Source organism: Pollachius pollachius, assembly GCF_949987615.1.
Source record: "Pollachius pollachius genome assembly, chromosome: 2".
NCBI classification, from domain to species: domain Eukaryota; kingdom Metazoa; phylum Chordata; class Actinopteri; order Gadiformes; family Gadidae; genus Pollachius; species Pollachius pollachius.
The window spans coordinates 24,278,112-24,302,466 of record NC_136935.1 but is presented as its reverse complement, the minus strand read 5'-3'; the positions used below and the strand labels follow the sequence as shown (position 1 = coordinate 24,302,466).

Sequence of the window (24,355 nt, the reverse complement as noted above, 5' to 3'; positions counted from 1 at the left end):
TGCAATGCACTTCGCCATACTCCGTGTGTTGAGAAATTCACATTACATTTCAATCTGCAAAACACTTTGCAAAAGATTTTGCAAAACGTTTTGCAAAAGATTTTGCAAAACAAACAGATTATTCAAATTGTCAGTAGGGACTGTAAGGATGCTCCCTATCAAAAAGTGATCTCCAAATTTCATTTTGCTCAAGATCTGAAAAAATAACATAATTTGCATATTTAAACAAGGTGGGAACCAGAGGGAGGTTTCACAATTACACTGGAAGATTGGGAAAGGATCTGTAGACAGCAATCCGTAATGACAAGCTCACCCTCCTGGAGAGAATTAAGATGGAAAATATGACTCGTTTGTTTGGTACTCACAAAAGAGTAAATATTCTAATCAGATCACATGCTGTGGACACGCATTGGCCAATCACTTTCACATTTTTGGGAATTCTCCATCTGTGTCTGCATTTTGGAGAAGTGTCCAGGGCGTAATGGAGACAGTCTTTAAGAGGGAAATCAATTTCAATTTCAAAAAAATGTATCTGGGAGATATGGAAGAGCTTTGTCTAGCAAAGTGTGATAAATACCTACTGAGGGTTTTGTTGGTGGCATGTAAAAAGGCTATCACCAGGAAATGGCTTAAGAAAGATACACCAACCATTAAAGAGTGGATTGACTTGGTCTATACTATATTTACAATGGAAAGGATCACATTTAAATTGAGAACTTGAGTATCAAATATTTGAGGAAAATGGGTCAAAATGGCTTTCTTACATGTCAACTTTACGGTCCAACTTTATATAGCACTCATTTTCGACGTGTCCCTCAGTTCAATATAATTTTTCTGTCAAAGAGCAGGTTTGTTTTATTGTTACATGCAAGATACAAATCTGTGGATGATATGTATGTATGGTTTAGGTAAATATACAGTATACATCAATAAGCATGTACAAGAGTGGCCTAATACTTGTGTGTGTATACAAGTGTAAAAATTGACTTTCTGGCTTGTGCCTTGGAATAGAATTGGATGTTTACTTTGTATTTATGTTTTTGTTTTGCTGTCCTGCAGTTCCACCTTTGTTTATCTTCTGTAAAAGAAAACTCAATAAAAGCAAACGACAAAAAAAAGCCTTTTTTTTTCAAGCTGGTTTGCTAAAGAGGCTAATGTACTAACAATAACAATGATTAGCTAATGACCCAAAGACAAACGGGAATGTACACCAGCCTTACTAGTTGTACGTGTGACGTCATTCCCGTTCATCTTTGTGATTGTGTCATGTCATTGTCTAGTCATTGTTATTGTAAGCTACATAAGCATCTTTAGCAAACCAGCTTAAAAACAAACACACTTTACATTGTATTGCATGCACCGCAAGACCATGCAATGCATAAATTGGTGACCGTAATAAAGTAGCAATGTAACAATCGAAATTAAAATGACCAACGTGGTACAAATACAAAGAAAATAAATCTATTTTCTTAGGGTTAGGGTTTTCCGTACTGAGAGATAAGTACGGCTAATCACGTCTAAGTCTGGACCCCGGACCCTTTTGGCGGTTGAAACGCAAACCGTGCCGCACCTACTCACACCGAACCGAACCCGCCGGTGGAAACGCACCATTAGAAGGCCACTAGTGGCGCCTTTCCTGCAAGCGGTGCGGTAGGTTAGGTGCAATTAGGTATGATTAGGTGCGGTACGGTTTGCGTTTCCACCGCCAAAAGGGGCCGGGGTCGGGACTTGCGACGATTAGCTGTACCTATTGCTCAGTGCTCCTCCGTTGGGGTACCAAATGGTCTGAAAGGGTGCCAACAAGTAGGAGATACATATGCCGTCCGTTGATTTGTCAACAGAATAGTCACTTACGTGCGACAGGCGGATAATAACAAACAAACACATTACCCGCAAGGTATTTCAGGACAACGGCGAAAGCTTTGTTAAATGAAGAAAATGTCGCGCAAAAGTTCGCTGTCCTTCTTGGACGTCCTCCATGGTTGCTCTTTGTTTAATGTGTTGTTTGATTTGTTTAACGATGCTTACGCGGCTATCACCATCTGGCTTAAACCATGCCCTACCCTAAGGGCACTGTCAGCGGTGGACATGTGAGCTGTAACTGAGCCGCACCTTACCACACCTAACCGCATCGCTCGGTGGAAACGCGCCATATCTCAACCCAGCCATTAGGCTGGGCTGAGATATGGAGATATGGCATCTGATAATCAATTCTAGGACTCATTCTGTCAGGCTTCCTTTAGAGGCTCAGGTCACTTTGCTTCTCCCATGAACCACGGGTAGATTAAATAAAACACCAAGGTCCATGTTGGTGATCTGTGAAAGAGTCTGTGGTCAAGGTGTTATACCTTCTCTGCTTTAGCCTAGTTCCTGTGCCCTGGTACAGGAGCATCATTCGTGTTATGAGGGACATCTGTGTTCCCATGGCAACGCCATCAACCACAAATCACAAAGGCTGCTAAAGATGGACAGATAAAATCAACCTCTTTCTAAAATGAATAATGGAGACAGAGAATCCACACTTAAAATCAGAATATTATTTATGTGTTGATTACAGAGATTTTCTAGAAATATGGTTAGGATTATAGAATTGGTCCCTCATCCACCGAAAGTTACAAGGGGATGTCAGCGGCCCCTGGGGGTCGGAGAAACCAGGGAGTCAAAGAAAGACCGCTGTCACACATCAATCACCTCACAGGTGATTGATGTGTGACAGCAGTGAACAGTAACTCACAGTGTAAGCAGTGAGTCGATAACATTTCTAGAGTGGTAATCATTATAACTTGTCCTCTACTTCCTGTTAGCAGCAGAGGTGAAAAAGGTTCTCTAAAAATGTCTCGTTAACAAAACAGTCTATCCAGTAAAAAGTTTTGAAATAAAGATATTGAGTGTGTGGCCGTCCAGGTTCCTATCGCAGGCCGCTGCGCTCGTACTGGAAAGAGGCTGTCTGGACCCGCCTCCGCAGCCTTTGGACCTCCAGGTCCTGGAAGAAGTGGTCCTGGTTGTTGTGGACGATGACGCCCTGCAGCTCCCTCACCTCCCGCTCCATTCGGGAGCGCAGCTCTCTCTTCATCTTCATCAAGGCCTGGACACATTGGCTTCAGTTCGGGTCCTGGTCCTTAGAGGGCCACTGGCTCCACCCTAAGGGGGAACCCTTAGAGGGCTACTGGCTCCACCCTTAGATGGAACACTTGCTCCACCCTTAGAGGGCCACTAGCTCAACCCTTAGAGGGGCCACTGGCTCCACCCTGAGAGGAACCCTTAGAGGGGCCACTGGCTCCACCCTGAGAGGAACCCTTAGAGGGGCCACTGGCTCCACCCTGAGAGGAAAACTTAGAGGGCCACTAGCTCAACCCTTCGAGGGCCATTAGCTTACCTTCTCCTGGGCTTTCTTGCGAACTTGGATCTCCTGCCTCTCTTCGGAAAGCGTCTCAGCCAGCAAAGAAAACTGAAAAAGAGCCGGGAGGCCAACCTTTAATACCTGAACTGCTTGATATCCTTTGAGAAACAATATATTGCTACAGAACTGATGCAATGCTTTAACCCATTATATCCGATATAAATGTACAGTTATGATATAAACAAACATTGTTCTTTGGATATAAACAAAAATGGGAAAGGGAGGAACCAAACAGAAGGTGGCCCAGATAATAGACGGGTTCAGAGTCCCGTTATTGGTGCCTGGGTAAGGACAAGGCAGCACTAGACGGTGAGGGGGGCGGACCTGGTCTCTGTAGTAGTTCTCCATGGAGGAGATGTGTTCCAGGTGGCGTCTGCTCTGCTCCAGTCTGTGTTCTCTGGCGTAGGACCTCTCCTCGTTCAAACTGGCCTTTTGCAGTGCAAGCCCCTCTGAGAACACCTCCCGCAGCATCTACAACACAGACACACCTTACTTTGACCCTGGGATGGACGAGGCAGTGGAAATGCCTTCCTGTTTTAGGTTCATTTCCACTTCCTGACCCATAAAACAGGAAGTGGGAAAGACTATTAAAAGGTGAAGTGGGCAGAATTGAGTGGCAATGGACTTAGCAGAAATGGAATATAATATTCATAAAAAAAAAAAAAGAATTGTCTACACGGAGCACATCCTGTTTCTACAGAAGCCCAGAGTGAACAAACCGCTCTAGAGAAGGAGTTTTGTGCTCAGAGGCCATTCATGATGCTTTCTAGTGCAGTGGTTGAGTAAGCGGGTTATAAATGCTTTATATGAAGTGTTCAGGCCCATGTGACTATGACCAATACCGGACTGATATAACTTGAGTTATAAGTTATACTGTCAGACTCTTCTTTCAGACTTGTAATCATTTAATTGAGATGGGCATTGAACAGTTTTATTATTATTATGTGAGTGCTGCATGCAGCGCTCACCTATTGTTCTTCATAAGTTTTATTCTTTTTCTTTCTTTATTATTCTCTACAAACTTTGGGACCTATGTCCTTCCTCAATTTTTCACCTAGATATTTTAAAATGTTCAGAATAGGTTGGAATCACACGCTTCTTTTCAATTTTTAATATTTGATACTTTTTAAGATATTATACCGTATTTTCCGCACTATAAGGCACACTTAAAAGCCGGTAATTTTCTCAAAAAACGACAGTGCGCCTTATAATCCGGAGCGCCTTATATATGGATCAATTCGTGTTTACAAATGAACAAAGTTGTCAGAACGCTTAATAAAGTGACTTTGTCTGACTGTTTTGTTGACATTCCCTTTATGGCTGGTTCAGACCACACGACAGATATTCCTCCACTATTAGGAAGGTCACACTATACGATCACAGAGCCAGGAAATCGGGCGGAAGACTGGCCACACTACAAGATTCGAGGGTGCGATGCTCTACTTTGTATCATTCACGTTTGCAAGATATTTAAAAAATCTAAGGTTTGGAACTGCGTAATTGTGTTTTACTTTTTTTTCATAAAGGTTCCAGTTTTATATCTGCTAAATGCAGCAACTCGTCCTCACAGTTGCGTTGCGCGTGACGAGCTATACAATTAGCACAGCTCCATCTAGTGGATGCATAACGCATCCCCAGTCAAACGTTTGACTGCAGTATCTTCTATGCTATGCGCATTATAATCCGGTGCGCCCTATTTATGAAAAAAGTTCTAAAATAGGTCATTCATTGAAGGTGCGCTTTATAATCCGGTGTGCGTTATAGTGCGGGAAATACGGTACTTTTAAAATACTATCTTTTTTTTTTAACATGGGAGTCAATGGGAGGTCCTCTGGTACTTCAACTATTTAAGACGTAACTAAAGCAATTTTCAACCGTTTATCTTCGTTCAAACCATTTAACAAAGCTACACACTTGTATCTTCAATAACATCTACACGGATATTCAATATCATTTAAACTTTCTTCAGAATCACAGTTTTAGTTTCGAACTGGCATATTCTACAGTTGGTCCCATTGAAGCTGTCTGCCCATTCTGACACTTAAATTACTTAAGACATCGTAACTCGGTCAAGTTTCAACCGTTTACCATCGTTCAAACCATTAAACAAATCTAAACACTTGTATCTTCAATAATATCCAAACGGAATTTCGATGTCACTTAAACTTTATTCAGAATAACAGTTTTAGTTTCATACCGGCCTCATTTTCAGTTGGTCTCATTGATTTACGTTGACTTCAGCAGTGTTGCCAGATTGGGCGGTATTTCCCGCAGGATTGAGCTACTTTTGGAGGACGTTCAGGCAGTGTTGCCCGATTGTGCGGTTTTTCCCCTTCTATTGGGCTACTTTTAAAAACACACCGGCTCGCTATTCTCTTAAAGACACACACACACACACACACACACACACACACACACACACACACACACACACACACACACACCAGCAATGCAAGGGCATACATTTGACCTTTTACATTTCTGCATTTTTAGCAATGCTTTGCGCTTTTCATTCAGCTGTCACTTTAGTTGTTTCCAACCATTTACTTTTTCTTAAATGGTGTGCATGTTTACATTGTTTACTCCATTTAGACTTTTGAACTTTTGTTCAAATCCCTTCGCTTGATTTAAGCCATTTAGCGTTTCTTTATGTCTTAATCTATGTGGGTTTATTAAAAAATATTTTCAACCTCACCTTACTCCAGCACTCACCGCATTTTCTGCAGGAAATGCATTTTCTAGTTCTTTATGTTTTTGTTAAATAACCTGTAAGTTATGAACCTAAAAAACTAAATGGAATTCACCAATCTGTGAAGGAACGTCATCACTCATCACCAACGATAACCTTGTAAATGAGGTCATCAATTCATTGTATTGTTAAGCACCTTGTATTGCAATTTTGTATTTATAAGTTTGATTTGATTATGAAGACAACTGCCACCGAAAAAAGAGAGGGGTTTCATTCTGCCCGAAACCACTAGAAGCTACTCCATTCTATACACTGGAGCTTTAAATTACTCTTCAAAACTAAAGAGCCTTACATGAAAGAAGATTCAAAGTGACATCCACTTTGAATCTGGAGCTGGGGACTTTGACCTCTCGACCACAGGTGACCTCTAGACCACAGGGGACCTTTAGACCACCTGCTGGGAACAGGGGATCTTTAAACTACCTGCTGGGAACAAGGGGACCTCTAGACCACCTGCTGGGAACAAGTGGACCTCTAGACCACCTGCTGGGAACAAGGGGACCTTTAGACCACAGGGGACCTCTATGGACACCTGCTGGAAACAGGGCCTTCAGCTCACCTTCTCTTCCTTGGAGCGTGCGCGGGTCAGCCATGCGCGGAGCTGCACGTGGAAGCTGCTGTGGTAATTCCTGGCGCGGGCCACCTGCTGCCTCTGCTCCCTGAGCCGGTTCTGGGCGGCCTTCTGCTGCTGGATCCTCTCCTTGAAGTCCCGCTGGAGGGAAAACACTTTACATCACACTACTGATGACCCCTTGAACTGGATTAGATACTAAATATAAGCAATTACATGCCAAATCAAACCAGTTAAAGCATTCAACTTGTGTACAATTTGTATTGTAAATCAACAAATTATACCTTTTACTATGAGTTCCATTCTGATTAAAACATTTTGCTATTTAGCCCAGGGTGGCTGTGTTTGTGGCAAGAAAGTATCGCTGTGTTCAAGAAGCATCAACGCTTTTACTGAATGTTACGTTCAGCAGGGCACCAGGGCTCAGGACCCGGCAGGGCTCAGGACTTCTACTTCTAACACCTGCTATTGCTGCCATTGGTGCACGCAGATGGTGTGTGTGTGCGTGATTGAGTGCGCCTCACCAGTCTCTTGTTGTGCTCTCTCTCTTTGCGGATGATCTCCACCAGGAGGTCCTGTCTGCGCTTGGCCTCCTCCACCTGCAGACTCACCAGTTAGTCACCTTGAACATGAACTGGTCTTCGAAACATCGTACCAGGGTTACAATTTGAGCTTTGTGGGGGTCTCTAAAAAAGACGTTAGGGGCAGAGATGATAGACATCTCTGATCAAATATAAGTTTAAAATGCCAACCGCTATCGAGAGGAGGGATCAATATTTATATAATATATAAAATCGACCATTCAGCCCAAGGATGTATAATGATTTTATTGACGTGGAAAAAAAAAAATATCACAACAGTTAATCGATTTCAATGCCTCTGCGTTCATAGCCTCTATAGTCTAGCCTGACCAACAGATCTAAGTTCAGGACACCCCAAAAGTCAAGAGGTTGGTAGCCCCTCATGGCCCCCCTAGCTTAACGGTCCCCCTAGCTTCACGGCCCCCTGGCTTTACGGTTCAGAGTCAGTGAGGAGGTGACTGAGCTCACTGGCCAGCAGCACTGGAGGTGGTGGAGGGGTCCCACCTGGCTGCCCAGTTTGCGTGACTGGCTGTGGGCGATGCAGGCAGGCAGGTGGTGGAGCTGCTCCACCTGGCCCATCTGCTGCTCCCACATGCGAGCCAAACCGTGAGGAGAGTGCTGGAGGAGAGGGAGTTCTTTCAGGAGCACACGGAGCAGGTCGTTCTGCTTCACCTTCACTGGAAGGGGAGAGTGAAAGACGGACAGAGAGAAAGGGACAGAGAAAGACAGAGAGAAAGACAGAGACACAGAGAGAAAGACAGACAAGACAGACCGACAGACAGACAGACAAACAGACAATATATTGAGGTTGGATCCTGTTCCCAGGTCCAGGATTAACCCCGTCCTGCTCTTACTTTGGGGGGCTCTCCTGGGCTGGTCGTGCTGTCGCCGGGCGGCGCCAGGTCTGGAGGGGAGGGGGCGCAGCTGGGCCTCCCTCTTCTCCCATTGTCCTGGAGATGAGTACGCTCTCTGTGGGAGGTCCCTTAAAATGGCCTCCCTGTACGCCCGCTCCTACAACCACACAACAATTGGTTAAGTGGCGAGAGATTATGATTTTAGTTTTTTATAAATGCCTGACACATCAAGGTAAATTCTTGTGACGGTGACCAGTATATTGCGCGAGAGTGTCTTCACACCCCCTCTGTTGAAAGGACAGAACTGTAGAAGCCCAATGCTAAACCACTCAGAAGAAGAGATCACACATAGAGGTTGGAATATCGGATCACAACATTAGCAGAATGAAATCCTCAGTAGTGAGAGGGGTCTCCTGCAACGGTGGGGCAACTTACTGCCTCCTGAGCACGGAACCGCTCCTGAGCCAGCCTGGCTTCCTCTCTGGCCTCACAGCGCCTCAGCTGCTCCTCATAGGCCTACACACACACGCACACGCACACACAGACACACACACACACCTCTGTGACCATGGGGTCAACCCCTCCTGGTGTGAGGAGGGGTTGTGTTGGTTCATCTTGGGGTCTGCTGCCAACAGGGACCCCTGAGGATGATGAAGGGTACCTGAGAGGCTCCTCTTCCTCCCTCCTGGCCGAGGATCCTCTTGGAGGGAGGGGCAGACTTCAGGTTGGTCTGCAGCCATCGCCCAGGTCTCCTGGCTCCGATGGTGGGGCCCTCCGGCAGCGGCGGTGCCTGGGTAGGGGGCGGGGAGCGGGGGGGCAGGGCTTGCATGGCTTGAGGGCGGGGCGTTACTGGAATACAACAACAAGTTGACATTAGCGAGAGTTTCAGTCTTAACGGAGGGCGACTCCTTTAACGTACTTTGTGTGTGTGTTTGCGCTGACACACCGATGTGTCTGTAGCCCTCTTGGTGATGCTTGCCCTCTTCAGTCAGTAAGTCTCCGCTCTCCCCCAGCACACGGTGCAGCATCTGCAGGATCCAATTCTCATTTACTCAGACCATGGCCCACACCCACACCCACACCCACACCCACACCCACACCCACCTGGTCAAGGTCCTGAAGGCGTCGGGAAAGTTTTTCTGACATATAGTGGAGCTCCTTCTCCGCTGCCTTATTCTTCCTCCTGTGTGTCGACAGTTCGTCGTTGTCCTCCTCCTCCTCCAGAAACACGGGGCTGGTCAGACACAGACCACATTGACTCGAGCGTTGACCTCCTTAAGCCGTGTTCCTCATACAGCCATCTGACCATCAGGACTCAGCGCCAGAGATGGAAGAGAGGCGGAAAGATGGGCTTGATCCACATAATCCTAATCGCCATCCTGTTTCCATTTGTTGTTGTTTTGAAAGTGAGTCACTCAGTGCGTTTACATGCAGTCATTATTGGATAAAGAAATGAAGAAGACCTCAACCAGACTTTTAAAATGCATGTAAACACCTTTACCCAATCTACTTCAGACCGAAATCGGTACACAAACAGACAAGCGAGATCGGATAAGAACACCTAGATAACTCGATCATAGTCCGGTTTCTACCTGCATGTAAACCCGCTTTGGATTTCGCGTTCTGCGCATGCTCGAGATCTTGCGGCCGGGGGACGTGAAATGGAAGTAGGAGACGGTAGTCGTGTTGTTGTCGCCATAGACATATAAACAATTCTTATTTCCTTATAAATATTTGACCCAAGGCTGAATTAAAAGTACAAGTTTTCCTAAACGTTGGTCATCAACGAGGTTGTAAAGTAGTAACTTCGGGCACATGTCAAAATAAAAGTTTTTTTCTTCTGACGTGTCTTTATCTTTATTCATTTATTGCGCCGCGACCGAACTGACGGGGATATTCTCTGATATTTTAATCTTAAAGACCGCGTCGGGTTCTCCGACTCTGGTACTTACACAACAAAGACTCGTAGTGGGGGTTATCTCGGCCATGGTGGAGAAGGAATTTGGGGAAAGGAATTTTGGCTTTGACTCTGAAGTAAAGATTGAAACGCTACATGGAGGAGAAATATGATTGTTGCCGTATGCGGGAGAGCTGTCAGTTCACTTCGGGTCCATGTCATTTCTCCGACGCTCCATTGTTCCGACCTCTCGGTCGTATGCGGACTCCTCCCGCTGCTCCGCCGCCGGAGGAGTCCGCAGACGACCGAAAGGAAGTAACAATGTAGCGTCGGAGAAATGACATGGACCCGAAGTGAAGTGACAGCTGTCTACTGAAAACATCTTTCTCGAATGCCGCCTGTGTTTGTTGTTGCTGGGACGTAGAGGTCAACCGGAAGTGGCTCTATAACCACTTGTTGAAAGGGCTACAGCGCCACAGCGCCACCTAGGGTAAGGGATTCAGCCATGCTCCGGCCATTATCCGATCTCTTAAAGGCCATGTACGTTCGGATATTTGACACGGTCCGTTCGAGTAGCAAAGTTCGGTTTGAGGCTTAATCCGATCTAGCTGTCCCATGTAAACGCACTGACTAATGGACAGCTGGCAGAGAGCCAACACAGACCCACAGACACCAGACACCCCCCACACACCTCCACACAGCCCCTTAAGTCCGCTCCAACGCCCAAACGTTGTTCTTACCCTGCTGCCATCCTCCCGGGTCCCAGGGATGAGCTCCCACCCTCCCCTGCGTCCTCTTCTGAGTCCAGGGGGCTGTTGGCGGGGAGGTCCATCTCCTTTGGCAGGGAGAGGAAGAGGACATCCGGCTGTGGGAAGAGAGTCCTGTTTAAACTGTTTAAAGGACAGGAGAGGGAGGGAGTCCTGTTTAAAAGATGGGAGGGGGAGAGAGTCTTATTTAAAACTATTTAAAGGATAGGGGGGAAAGAGTCCTGTTTAAAAGATAGGAGGGAGAGAGAGTCCTGTTTGAAATGGTTTAAATGATGGAAGGGGAGAGAGTCCTGTTTTAAGGATAAGGGGGGGGGGGGGGGGGGGAGAGTCCTGTTTAAAGAATAGGGAGAGAGTCCCAATGTTTTGCCAGTACACTGACGATGGAGATGGATTTGGTCTCATACCTCTAGTATTTCCAACTGCTTCACCTGGCTGATCTGGTGATGACTGTTCTCGGACATTGCACTCAGAGCTTAAAGAGAAGCATGGTTCTTAATAAAGATTCCCAACCCAGACATAGGGTCGACCCCCAATCCTCACATAAAAATCTTAACCAATTTAAACATTGAGAGGAAGAACTCACCAGGAGAGGAGACCTGGGAAGACAATGGACGCCCGTTGGTTAATACGACGGCCTCAGCAGCTGGCTGACCATTTAAAGAGAGGAAGAGAACTTATTATGAGGCATAGAACACATCTCCTCCTGCACCAGACACACTAGAACACATCCATTCAGTAGTCAGATCTTACACCTACAATTACCCAGTTTTTCGATATTGGAAAAAACAATTGAGTGATTAATGAAGGGGTTATGAATAAAATAAACTTGATTCAATTCAAAAAACGAAAAAGAGGAAAGCCTCTCCTCTTTTTTGTTAAACTCTTATACTTGCATAACACACATATATTTTCTACTCTGATCTCCCTAAAGTAACTCTGGACATCAGCCTGACTCTTTAGACCGGCCCAGCGTGCTGTTAGCATGGCCAGTGTTCTCCTACCTTTGGATATCAGCCTCTTTATACCGGCCCAGTGTGCTTTTAGCATGGCCAGTGTTCCCCTACCTCTGGAGGGTCAGAGCCTGCTTGGTGCTCCTGGGCCAGCTGGCTGCTGGACTCCTCTGCTGGGGGGGGGCAGGCCGCAGGAGACGTGTGGGGGAGGGGCGTGGTGGTGGCCTGGTAGGGAGGCCGTATGGGGACGGCCGAGGGGAGGGGCTCCAGGGGGGGCGGAGCTACGGCAAAGCAGAGAAGAGAAAGAAGAGAAACGGTCAAACAGAAAAAGATCAACATAAATGAATACAATAGTAGCGTTGAGGTATGAAGTATCTGAATACTAAATTAAGGAATACAAAAATGTCTGTTACCATCTGGTTTGGCCGTGAAGGTGCATGCAGAGTGTCCCAGCTTTATTGGCTCAATGATGGATCCCGTCTCTTCTGCCTTCCAGCAGCTGAATGAATGAATGAATGAATGTTTTAACCCTTTATCCGCTACACTGATTCACTGTGATAGAACGCGGCCTGCATGTTTGGGGAAATAATTGTGTTGTATAGAAAATAAGACAAAGTTAAGAAAAATCCACCACTAGGTCTTCTGTTCTGTTCAGCACACACACACACACACGCTTTTTAAATATATTGTTGTGTTTTACAGAAGTTTCCTCCCTCATATTTTCCTATTTTGGTTAAAATAACTTATAAATAGTTATTCTCTCAGTGTTTCCCCTATATGCATATAGAGGAAATGAATCCAGGTCAATTCACACACTTTTGAGTAAAGCATATAAACGGAGAGGAGAGGAGAGCGCCTTCTTAATAAAAAACTAATGTTATATTATTTTGCGCTACGGACGCTTCATATCCAGGTCAATTCACACACCTGTGAGTAAAGCATATTAACGATGAGAAACTTCCGTAAAGTTGGAAATAAATTGGCAGATTCAGAGTTTGCGGTTCAATAGATCATCAGTGAAACATTGTTGCGACACAATTGAGTGTAGTAACCTAGAGAACCAGCTACAACATTGTTTTCATCCCAACGAGCCGTCTTTAGCGAACGGTGAATTGCAATTGGCTTCTATGAGCTGTCGGCTTTCAGCCGCGAGCTTAGGGACCGTCTGCAAAGTGCAAAACTGAAAACAACCACAATGGTAAAATTTCAATAGCATCGCCATTATTGACTATAGAGCCCCAAAACGTTTTCTATATAGGCATGGGTTCTTTATCGTCTTACTGCAACGTTTAGTTTGGAAAAATATATCTACTTATTTTTAAGGAATTTCTTTTTAGCAAAATTGTCAACACACTTTTTTTTTTTGCAACAATTTCAGTAGCATTGCCATTATTGACTCTAATGCCCTAAAACTTGTTCAATAGAGGCATGGCCTCTTTATGGTCCTACTACAACCTTTGTGATGGGGAGAGGGGAGGGAGTGGGAAGATGCATTGGTTGGAGGCACAGACCTTTTCAATTGTTGTAGTAGTTGTGTTATGTGATTTTACTGTGTAGGGTGGTTGTTGATATAATATATTTTTTGTTAAATAAATGTAAATAATTGTTTGAAAGATTATACCTGTAATATGTTCAACCTTTCCTTTATTTCCCCTGCTCCTTACTGTGCACAAATGTACTGTATGTACATCCTTCTGGTGCCGGCCGACACATAGAAACCTCCCGGCAGGGTGCGCTTTGCGAGCACAAAAAAAAAATTGCGAGCACAAAAAAAAACCTTTCACCTCCACTGCTGCAACTCCATCCTAGGAGAAACACTGTCTCTACTTCCATCTCTCAAGATATTCTGTTACAAGGAACAGAGACGTCAATACATTAACATTAAGCTCCTTCAGACATTAAATGATTGTTCATTGAGATTTTTTCCTACATAAATAAAATAATTACAGATCACGGAGGTGAGTGGGACTCGAAACATGCAAAGTGATTTCTGTTTTGCAAAAAAAGCATCATCACTTTCACTTTTCTTTTTACATTGTCCCCATGGTCACTGCATTCGCTCCTCATTTTACACTTACGGTGACGCCATCATAAATGTATCCTCATCATAATGGATATCTTGCTGAAGGGATGAAGCCTCGTCCTCACTGGCCTACAAGGCATTAGAGTTGAATCCATCTGTCTTTTTCACCCACGTGATTATTATTGGAAAAGGCTGAATATTTGAATCGCAGCTGATGCAACAATTTCGGTTTTTACTACTTTTTCACATTCTTTATTCTGCACGTGTCTGATGTAAAATGTACTTTACTCATTACAAGGTTTATGGTTGAAGAAGCAAAACCCCTAGAACCGATAGAATCCTCCCTGTCAGGCTCTTTCCCTCAGCAGTGCACCGACGTAAACCTGAGGGTGGTCTCACTATTTGTGAATAAACTAATCTGACGGGACAAGCAAGAAGGAACCCTTACCACTCACTGGATGACAGGGATGTCCTCTCCAACATGTCAGCTACCACCTGCTCAGTGCTTCTTAGTCCGTCCCTTCCCACAGCCGGCAAGAAGACCTCTGTTAGGTCCTCATTAAGCCCTGATCAGGAGACAATTCAAGGTGGGACTGTTAATGCAGACAGAACTGGCTGGTGCCACTGAGCAGCTCCTAGCTATGGTTCACTGTCAAGAGGTAGAACAACACATCAGGTCAAGACCTTTCCCTACCTCCATTGTGTAGCTCTTCACTGATCTCTTCATTGAGATACTCCAGCAGGCCTTCAAAGATTTCCAACAGGTTCTTGATGGACTCCTTGTCCCCTCTGACAAGGTTTTCCCCTGAAGCATTCACATGTAAATAAAATCCAATTAACAATAACAATGACACCCTTCTTTGAACCATTTAGTGTAAAAGGCTCTCTGATGGCCAACATAGAAGCAGGTCAATAAAAGGCTTAATCAATTTGATTTGTAAAGAAATACAATTTGTCAAAGTGCGTTCTATAAGTAAACCAAAATAAGTGAGTCTTGATGCAGGTTTTATTACCCCAACACTAATAATAGATCATATCAATAGTGGTGGTAAAACAGCAGCCCTATGATACATGTTTTTTGCATATTAAGTTCCCCTGTCTTCATTTTTTTTCTGCTGCAAGTTCATCCTAAACCAATCGACTTGTTCTCTACTAAAGACATTTTACTTTGACATGAAACATACATACAATATACTCCTGCCATAGATCACAATGTTGTACCATGATTTATTAATATGTGAGGCCTGTATTGTGAAACATAGTGCATTGCATAACTTTATTGCTGGTTCACATCCTTGCAAGACATTAAATCCAAAGACTGCAACTTGGAGGTCTAACGTTGGAGTTCTAGTGTTCACTAGTATGGAACCCTACAGTTAAGGTCTAACGTTGGAGTTCTAGTGTTCACTCGTATGGAACCCTACAGGGACAGAGAGGGCTCTGACAAGGAGAAATAGTATAAACCATAACAGGATCACATTCTTCTTAAGTGAGAGGCATTTCTGTTGTTTACAGATCACAGACCAGTATTCAATTACGTTGACATCCTCTCTTAAATACCCGGTGCCCTCTTTCTCAGCTTTAAACTGTGGAACATTGTTAACCTCTGATGTGTGACCTGTGACGGGCACGGTACAGATGGCCTAGTGTGAGTGCGCCCTGAGAGGCTTATCTGAAGCCAGTGAGGTGATCACAGACTGAACATTGTCTACCTGTGATGTGCGAGAGGCTGATCTAAAGCCAGTGAGTTGATCATACACTGAACATTGTTTACCTGTGATGTGTGAGAGGCTGATCTGTAGGTAGTCCAGAGCCAGAGAGTCGATCACAGACTGAACATTGTGGGTGTCATCCTCTTGAGTTTTTGGGTCAGCGATAACGTCTTAACAAAAATGCATGCACATATTAGAAATTGTCATCTGCAACCACTTTTCCACCATGGATTAAGTACATAGAGTACAGGGATGTAAACAGGCAGGATGACTTGTCTTTGGCCACGTTGTTCATTCAGTACGTTCATAACATGCAAGACATATCGACAACATGTGCATCTTTTCTTTCTAAGATGTGCTTCTTCTGGTGGATATGTTGAGGCTCGTATAAGAGGTGAAACAACTTAAACCTACCTGGAACTTTCACCCCCAAGATGTTCTCATAGAAGGCAATGAATACATTGCCATCGCAGTCTGCTAACTTTGTCAGCCTGAAGTTTATACCACACTTCCTGAGCAGATCGTTGGCCACATCTACCCAATCTAAAAAAGAAAGAGACGTGAATCTTGTCCTTATCCAGTTGATCTCAAATATGCCATAGATGTTTACTATATTTAATGTGCAAAAGTATTTGGTTCACAAAGATTAGAAGATGGAAAAGGGCTGCTGAATCAGGGGGGGGGGGGGGAGGGGACGGACATTTATTTGAATATTGAAGATATTATCTATAACATTGAGCATTAGCGTGTAAAATGGATATTGCCGTCCAACTTCAAAGTTGTGTCCGCCCGCCCCTCCTCCCAAGACTCGAAAGCCCTTGCAGGTTGCAAGGTTGGGGCCACTGACCGAACACAAGCAAAACATTACATTTAGACTAAATCGACACAGTAAGTTGTTAGCCAATGTATGCGTTTGCAAAGTATTCATTCTTTGTAAATTATAGAATAGCTAATGGATTTTTTGATAACTTTCAGTTAGCTTGCTTCCATGGCTGCAACACGCTGTGTTTTTGTGCAAATGTGTTTATCTGGCAAATGTAGCTAACAAAAACACTGACTAGCCAATGAGAAACAGGATATAAATGCTGTACGATAGGAAATTATGTCACGTTAGAGCAGGTCTTACCGGCGTACCATACAAATGGAATACACCATTACTGTAAGGCTAAAGGGCTCTTTATGGTTCCACGTTCCCGCAACGCAAGGGGGTTACGGACCCCTTACGTCCTTGCGGACACTCCTTGCGTCCACTCCTTGTGTCCACTGCAACGTGCGCCTCCCAAAAATTGTAACCTTCCAATCGAGACGACGCAGCAGCAAGGGCTGTGATTGGTCGGCTTACTAAAATCTCACGCAGAACCATAAACGTTCACGACTGCGTCGAAGTGTCTGCTTGGTCCCACGTGTATGGTCCCACGTTTATGGTCCCACGTGGGAACGTGGGACCATAAAAAGGCCTTAAGGGCTGATAATGGTCCTACGTCACCCAACGCAAGGACCACGCAGACGCTTTGACGCAGTCCTTAACCTGTTTTGGTTCTGCGTCGGATTTTAGTGAGCAGACCGATCACACATCTTTCTGCTGCGTCGCCTCGACGGAAGGTCAGGCCTTTTTATGGTCTGTTGTTCCCGCAACGCAATGACCACGCAGACGCTTAGACGCAGTTGTGAACGTTTATGGTTCTGGTCGGGTTTTAGTAAGCGGACCAATCACAGCCCTTGCTGCTGCATCACCTCTACGGAAGATTATGATTTTTGGGAGGCGCACGTCAGGCCATTGCAGTGGACGCAAGGAGGGTTCGTAAGGATGCAAGAGTTCCGTAACCCCCTTGGGTTGCTCGAATGTGGAACCATAATCCAGGCCCCCAGGAGCAGTGCATACTTTCGCAAACCACCAGCGCTCAGCGGCTAAGCCTGGTATTGCAGTTGTTTTAGCGGTCATGGACCTATTAAATAAAGGACAGCGGATTAAAAAATGGCACCCATTCATTCCTATGAAAACTGCTCAATGGCACAGGGCAACATCAAGGAGAGATTTGCTTCCGCATCATGGGAGCCTAGCCACGCCCTAGTGCATGATGTTCCGGATACAGAAACATTCTCGATCTCTAGCATTGTTAGCATCATAAGCGAGAGGTCTGAGCGAGCACAGTAGCATTGTTTACTGAACCTTGCTCCTAAGGGCTTGCTCGATTCATGGGGCCCAGAAGTAGATATCTCCGTTCACTCCAATACAAGGGGGGAACAGGAATGTGTCCCCGCAAAAAATGTCTGGAAAGTTTTCTCCTTTTTTTAAAACGCCACCTCAATTGTTTTTTTAGTCGTTTTATTTTTATTTTTTTGCAGGAGAAGGAGGGGTTATCAGCTGAAAGGAGTCGTAGTGAAACAGTATTTGTTTCGGCCCGGCATCCGAGAGGCCTCAATGCACAGCTCCGTTAACTTCTTGTGTCCGAGGATTTTCCATTTACTTAACATGAATGACGTTGATGGTTTTTAGGCACTGTGGTGACTTTTTATCACTTAAAGTCGCCGAGGGATTTGTAGACTGGTTCAGATGTTGTCGCGTGCCCTCAATAACTCGCTTGTGATCATTGCGATTCACCATTTACATGTATATATTTGGTCATTTGATTCCCATTTCAGAAACAGAAAAATATATTAAAAAACGAGTGGTAATGATTTTTGTTTAAAAATCCAAAAATGTTATCAGGTCAAAAAGGGACAAACTAATCTAAAATAATAATATAGATAATAACAATTGTTACATAATTGTTGCCTAGATGGCAAGAGGAGTGTAAAGGTCCCATGGCATGCTACTTTATGGATGCTTTAATATAGATATTAGTGGGCCCCTAACACAGTATTTGAAGACGTTCCCGAAATTCAGCCGTGGTGCAGAATTACAGCAAATACGAGCTAGTCGCACATTGAGCTTTCCCCAAACGCGCAGTTTGGTGTCTGTAGCTTTAATGCAAATGAGGAGGAGAGAGGCGGGTCAAGGAGGAGGGTGGGGGTGTGGCCCTGAGCAGCTTGCGGAAACGGTACCATGCGCTCTGTTTACAGTGGATGTATCGCAATGGCGAGGCGCACACAGCCTTTGGCCGTGTTCTGTAAATATTCTAGAACACTCCGGGTGCTCCGGCGGGAGTCCTGGAGCTCTATATCTAAATAATATCATATAATACATAGATATCTATATCATATAATAGAGTGGTTCCCAACCTGGGGGGCGCGCCCCCCCTGGGGTGGTGCGCCGCCTCAGACGGCTACAGGCAAATTGACGTCTGAGCAGTGCCGCAATTTCAGAATCTAGCAAATGCAGCAGCAGTGCGCCCGTGCCTGACTTTACAACAGCTCATCCGAGCTTGAAAGAACAATTTTAGATGTCACAGGCCCCGCGATTGAAAATAGACCTGACTCTACGTCATGCCCCCCGTCGTTACCATGATGAACTCGGACAAACAAACCAGGCTCGATAACAAAAACATATGGAGGTTTTGGGCGGATCAAGGATCAATCGAAAGGGACTACATTACACTATGGAGGGGTATATTCAAAACTTTTAAACAAACGCTATTAACTATTTACATGTGCAAAAACGCCAACATATTCTTTATTTTGCTGACCACTTGTTTTTTTATATCCCGACAAAAGCCTCCTAAGGACAGTTCCTCTGCGTCTCTCTCGTAGATCGCACCATCTTTCAACGTCTTGGTTTAATGCGACTGCATCATCTTCTCTCACATGATCAGCAGCTCGCGGTTTCACTTTCTCTCCAGTTAGAACTGCTCATGAAGATATTGCTGCGTTGTCTCTGTGGAGACAACGCAGCATCAACACCTCTACCCAAACCCCCCCCTCCCCGGAACCGCGCAGCCGTCGCATTTACATCAGAATGAAACCCAATAAACCGCCAATGTGTGTAGGGTCCGGGGGGGTAAATTGGGGTGCTAGCTCAAGCAACCTAATCGCAAACCTAAGTTAGGCTACTTTTTTGCGTGATGCTGTTGCGGCTTTCAGCTGTGCCAGAGCGTTAATAGTTGCTAGGGAAACCACCTGACGTCACCGCCCGGTGCAGCAGTGTGAACTTGCCAGTTTTTAGAACATCGCAGCCCTTCTCGTCACAAGGAGTTGCAAGTTGCAAGTCGTTGCGAGGCAAATCTTTGGTCTGAAATGGGCTTAAGGGCGGAGCTTAGCGCCAGTCAGTCCCATCAATTCGCAAATGCATTATTGCCATTCAGCGCACTTGTCGCCATCAAAACAAAAGCGCGCAACAGACTAGAGGTGCGACTTTAGACTGGCTGTCATTCATATTACACCTGACATTCCAGCCCTGGCTGTGGGTATGCAAGCCCAAGGTTCACATTAATGAATGTAGGCCTATTAATACCATGCACTTTAAGCTACGAAAATAACACATTTATTAAATAGAAGGCACAAAAAATAGAAATTCCATCGCGTATTCCATCAGAAGTGAATTAGGGGGGCCCTGGATAAAAAAGGTTGGGAACCACTTTTTCTCCAGGGCCAGAAGCTGTGTGCGCCTCCAGACGATATTATGAATCGAAAACGACTGCGTCAGGTTCTCCAACGTTTCTGGTTCTTTCACTTCCACATCAATCTGAAGAAGACTGAACCGCGCGCTGCCAGCTGCCTGCTTCCCGCTGCCCGCTGCCGGGCGGTGGTGCTTGGTTGAGGTTGTGCCTCGCGGCAGCGGGCGTCCAGCAGCATGCCGTAGTTCATGTACTTCAGGGAGCCAAAGCCAAAGTCCTTTCCCCCAATTCCTTCTCAACCATGGCTGAGATAACCCCAACAACAGTTCCGTTGTGGAAATACCAGAGACGTCAGAGAACCGACTTGTTATGCATAACAACAGCAGAACGGTTTTCCAAATAACTAAGAAGTATACAACACTTGCGTTACGGTGTATGTAATCACACACACACACACACACACACACACACACACACACACACGGTCGTAGCTCATCGTCTCATTGGCGGGCCAAATTCTCTGGGCGGGCAAAGCAGAGAAAAGGGGGGTTACTTGGCCCCTTATGACGACACATGGGGCCACATTCCAAATCAGTGCGCCTGAGCTTAAATTTTTTCAAAGGCTAGCTAGTGCTCGTTTTACACCAAACACAAGTTTTCTCCACTGGGGGACGATAGGCAGGCTAGGGGAACTGATTTTAATGTTAGAAGACAAAGTGAGATTTTCATGCCATGGGACCTTTAAAGATCACATATAGAGAATCATCGGGGGGGTTAGTAACTTATACTTCCATGGTCAGTAAACAATGCTACTGTGCTTGCTTAGACCTCTCACTTATGATGCTACAATGCTAACAATGCTAGAGAACAAGAATATTTCTGCATCTGGAATATCATGCACCAGGGCGTGGATAGGTTCCCATGATGCGGAGGCAAATCTCTCTTTGATATTGCACTGCGCCATTGAGCAGTTTTCTTAGGAATGAATGGGCGGCCATGTTTTAGTCCGCTTTCCTTTCTTTAATAGGTCCACGGCATAATCAGCTAACTAATCTTGATCGGTGTTTCAAAGAAGTCCCATCTCTCTGCAACAAGTGTACCATCAGAAGGTTCTGCATAGCCTCACAATTTTGTCATGAATTTACATATGAAGTACAAACAGCACTGTTTCCCATACACAAATTGATTCTGCTTTTCTTTTTTTTTTAAGCGATTTTTAAATCGTTCCGTTCATTCATCTACGCATGGCACTCTCCCTCTCATTCTCGTTCACACACGCACAGATACAAGCGCGCATACATGCTAATGGTGCGCGGGTACACTACCACTTATTGGATAAACCCGCGTATCATACATGCACACGCACTGACAGCGGATTCGCCCGCTCCTCCTCTCAACACGCCTACAAAGGCAAAACCAAAGCAGCAGGATATGAAAGGGATAATGTATAGAACGCCGGTCATTATCGGGAAAATAAGCCCCGGCAGGCCGAACAGGACACCAACGCGCAGTGGAGGTGTCTTGCTTCGCCCTGAAGGGGCTTGTTTTTGATAATGACCGGTGATGTTCTTTACATTATTACACGGCTAATTGCCAAAGCGAAAAAAATAACTTCACATGTTGTGTCTTTTTACAATTCATTTGTTACCAGGATTCGTAGTGTTGATCAGCAGAGAAATGGTCCGCCAAAGACGTTGACGTCGCTTAGCAACCGAAGACGCTGGGGTTGACAAGTTACCGGTACTTGCGGAGTGATACCAAAGACATCATCAGAGGCAAAACATCCTTTGTTTTCCTTGACAGCGGTCAATTATACTCATGATTATACTTAGCAACAGTGAATTATCAAATATAATTCACCACCGGAAGTTGTGAAGGGCCCATGCAAGTGAACGGAACGTTCCATGGCATTGAGAAGACCCATGTAATAATTGCGATTAATGTGAAATGCGGTGATAGTTTATATACATTACGGTGTTAGACCCCCAGGCCGTTCTGCCGGATTTTAATTCGCTCTGCAGCAGAGGCTAGAGATCGGGAAGATCGGCAGGTCTCCCGGTGGGCCGGTCCACTTTGAAATGTATTTTGTGCTCGATTGCTCGATTACGCAAATGAGCAATTGCGAAATGCCCCTCCACCCCCCCGTCAGGACTCCAAGTCTAATCTGCCCTCCCCCCAGCTACACATTGCTACCTGGTCTGTGGGAAACACTGAACAGCGTATATTTTCTAAGTAAGTTCTAAGGGTCTAAGATTAAATTATGCAAATAAACTCCTTTTTATTCAAATCTATGTCTTCTATCAAAATAAATATATTTTACAATTTCCCTAGAACTAAAATATAACTTCAAAAACCAATGGTACAGTTGATGTTAATATTAATGTTATTGACAGTGAAGCCTTTGACAAAGACACTGCTGCATGGGAAATTGTCAGCCACATGAATTTCATTCATTTCATTCAGAGAAACTCACCTCTGTTGAGATAAATACTATGGTTAGTCAATTTAGAATATTCAAAGAAATGGAAAATAAAAGGCATGAAAAGTTCTTTAATTTCTCCAGAAATTCTTCATAAATAACTAATTGCGTGTGGATTGAACCCCGGACGACCGGAAGCAAGTCTGACACGTTACCTCGAGACTATTTCCCTGATTACAAAACCATGTTCAATATTCAATTTAAAGGTCCCATGACATGCCACAAGGTGTGGGCCGATTAGCTGTTACAAGCCGTTTTGGAAATCTGTCCCATATGACATCACAGGTGGGCGTGTCCACCTAGATGTGTGCTGGATAGATCAGTCTACCAGCCTACCCAGTGGACTGTAGCAAACGTTGCTCATCTATCCGTCACACATCTAGGTGGACACGGCCACCTGTGATGTCATAAGGGACAGATTTACAAAACGGCTTGTAACGGCTAATCAACCCACAACACATTTTGTGTTTATGTATTAATTTTATCAGTGATCATAATCACACGTATTCCAGCACTTGCTGATTTATTTCAAGTTTGAAGCAACTTTTTTTCAGTCTCTATGGACTTGTATTTCTGTGTGTTATACCCATTAATTGTAAGTGTAGAGACATAAGTGTATGGCCGTCTAGCCATTGTGTTTATATTGTGAAACGTGCTTTGTACTTAGTTTAGATGTAAACGTTAGCCATTATACTGTATTTACTGTTAATGGGTATGTTATTTTCCATGTATTTGCATCTGTTTTAAGCTTATACACAAGTTAATATTATATAGCAGGGGTATTCAACTAAAATTCAAATAGGTCCAGTTAGAGAAAATGTCCTCAAGCAAAGGTCCGGATCATTATGTCTAACTTGCGTTATGATTCAGTGTGATATATATTGAAGTAGCCTAGTAGTTGTATCAACGTCTGCATGTAATCAACAACTGACAGATCAATATAGGAAGAACAATTCAAAAACATTTCGACAATATTTGTCACTTTTATACAATTATACAGATAATACTGAAGATATGTATTATTTAAGGAGGTTCAACTGACTCAACTGAAACTAATCTCTTCAAGTAAAAGGGCTGCATTTAAAATCAAAATGGTGAACATAAATATAATAATTATCTTAAAATAAAGATAAAATATATACTTTTTTTTTTTTAAATTAAATAAAGTATAGCAGCAGCTTGAGTTTCCCCTTTTTCTTTTTGAAAGTTTTAACAGTCTCAACCAATTTCAAAAACAGATATCTCATCTCACAATTGAACAGTTTTAGCTTCTCTTTCTTTCCCTCTTTTATGCACCCCCCGCCCCCCACTTTCTGTTGTTCAGTGAGAGAACTGAGCTCTTGCTTGTCCTGCCAGGAGTTTAAATCTAGGCTGGAATGATGTCAGGGCCATTCTCATGCACATGTGCAGGTGCTCATTGGTGAGCCTGGATCGATATTTAGTTTTAATTATGTTCATTGCAGAGAAAGCTGCAATGAAAAAAAGCTGCAGTGGTCTTTCAGCCACATCTGCTTGGAGATCAATCAGTTGCATCTGGAGAGGCCCAGCATTTGCCCATTTTAAGTGCTGTGTGACTTCCTTTGAGAACCCACTGACATATGTTATTAGAAATGGGTTCTGAATGAACAAGGTGAGCTGCTGTCCAAAATGGAAGCTGTCAAAACGTTTGGAGAAGTTTACAATCAGCTTATCGACAAAGTCACCAAAAGAAGACACATCTCTCTGTCCCTGAACCTGCTCCTGCACTGCTGGGAAGTGTGCACAGTCTCCCTGCAGGTCTTCCTTGAACACCTCTAGTTTCCTCTGAAAGGAGCGGACAGCTGTCATCAGTTCACAAATTGTATTGTCCTTGCCCTGTAGCTTCAAATTAAGTTCATTA

General features: G+C 44.4%; 1 protein-coding gene across 2 annotated transcripts in view; it reads right to left on the bottom strand.

The window, feature by feature from the left end:
- LOC307071012 (centrosomal protein of 95 kDa-like) overlaps positions 1-24,355 on the bottom strand; it is a 47,854-nt gene continuing 23,499 nt past the window's right edge. Inside the window, exons 2-21 of one of the 2 annotated variants that reach the window (XM_079729852.1) lie at positions 15,919-16,047; positions 15,567-15,674; positions 14,487-14,597; positions 14,241-14,358; positions 12,183-12,268; positions 11,884-12,050; positions 11,403-11,466; positions 11,224-11,291; positions 10,793-10,917; positions 9,260-9,389; positions 9,102-9,183; positions 8,817-9,004; positions 8,591-8,671; positions 8,156-8,312; positions 7,806-7,978; positions 7,245-7,319; positions 6,709-6,861; positions 3,725-3,871; positions 3,377-3,448; positions 1-3,085 (exon numbers count right to left, since the gene is read on the bottom strand). In XM_079729852.1, coding sequence (XP_079585978.1) covers positions 2,909-3,085; positions 3,377-3,448; positions 3,725-3,871; positions 6,709-6,861; positions 7,245-7,319; positions 7,806-7,978; positions 8,156-8,312; positions 8,591-8,671; positions 8,817-9,004; positions 9,102-9,183; positions 9,260-9,389; positions 10,793-10,917; positions 11,224-11,291; positions 11,403-11,466; positions 11,884-12,050; positions 12,183-12,268; positions 14,241-14,358; positions 14,487-14,597; positions 15,567-15,674; positions 15,919-16,047 — 2,411 coding nt within the window. In that variant the 3' untranslated portion in view covers positions 1-2,908. Of the gene's footprint in view, positions 3,086-3,376; positions 3,449-3,724; positions 3,872-6,708; positions 6,862-7,244; positions 7,320-7,805; positions 8,313-8,590; positions 8,672-8,816; positions 9,005-9,101; positions 9,184-9,259; positions 9,390-10,792; positions 10,918-11,223; positions 11,292-11,402; positions 11,467-11,883; positions 12,051-12,182; positions 12,269-14,240; positions 14,359-14,486; positions 14,598-15,566; positions 15,675-15,918; positions 16,048-24,355 lie in introns of both variants that reach the window. The other variant, XM_079729851.1, reaches the window with a different exon arrangement.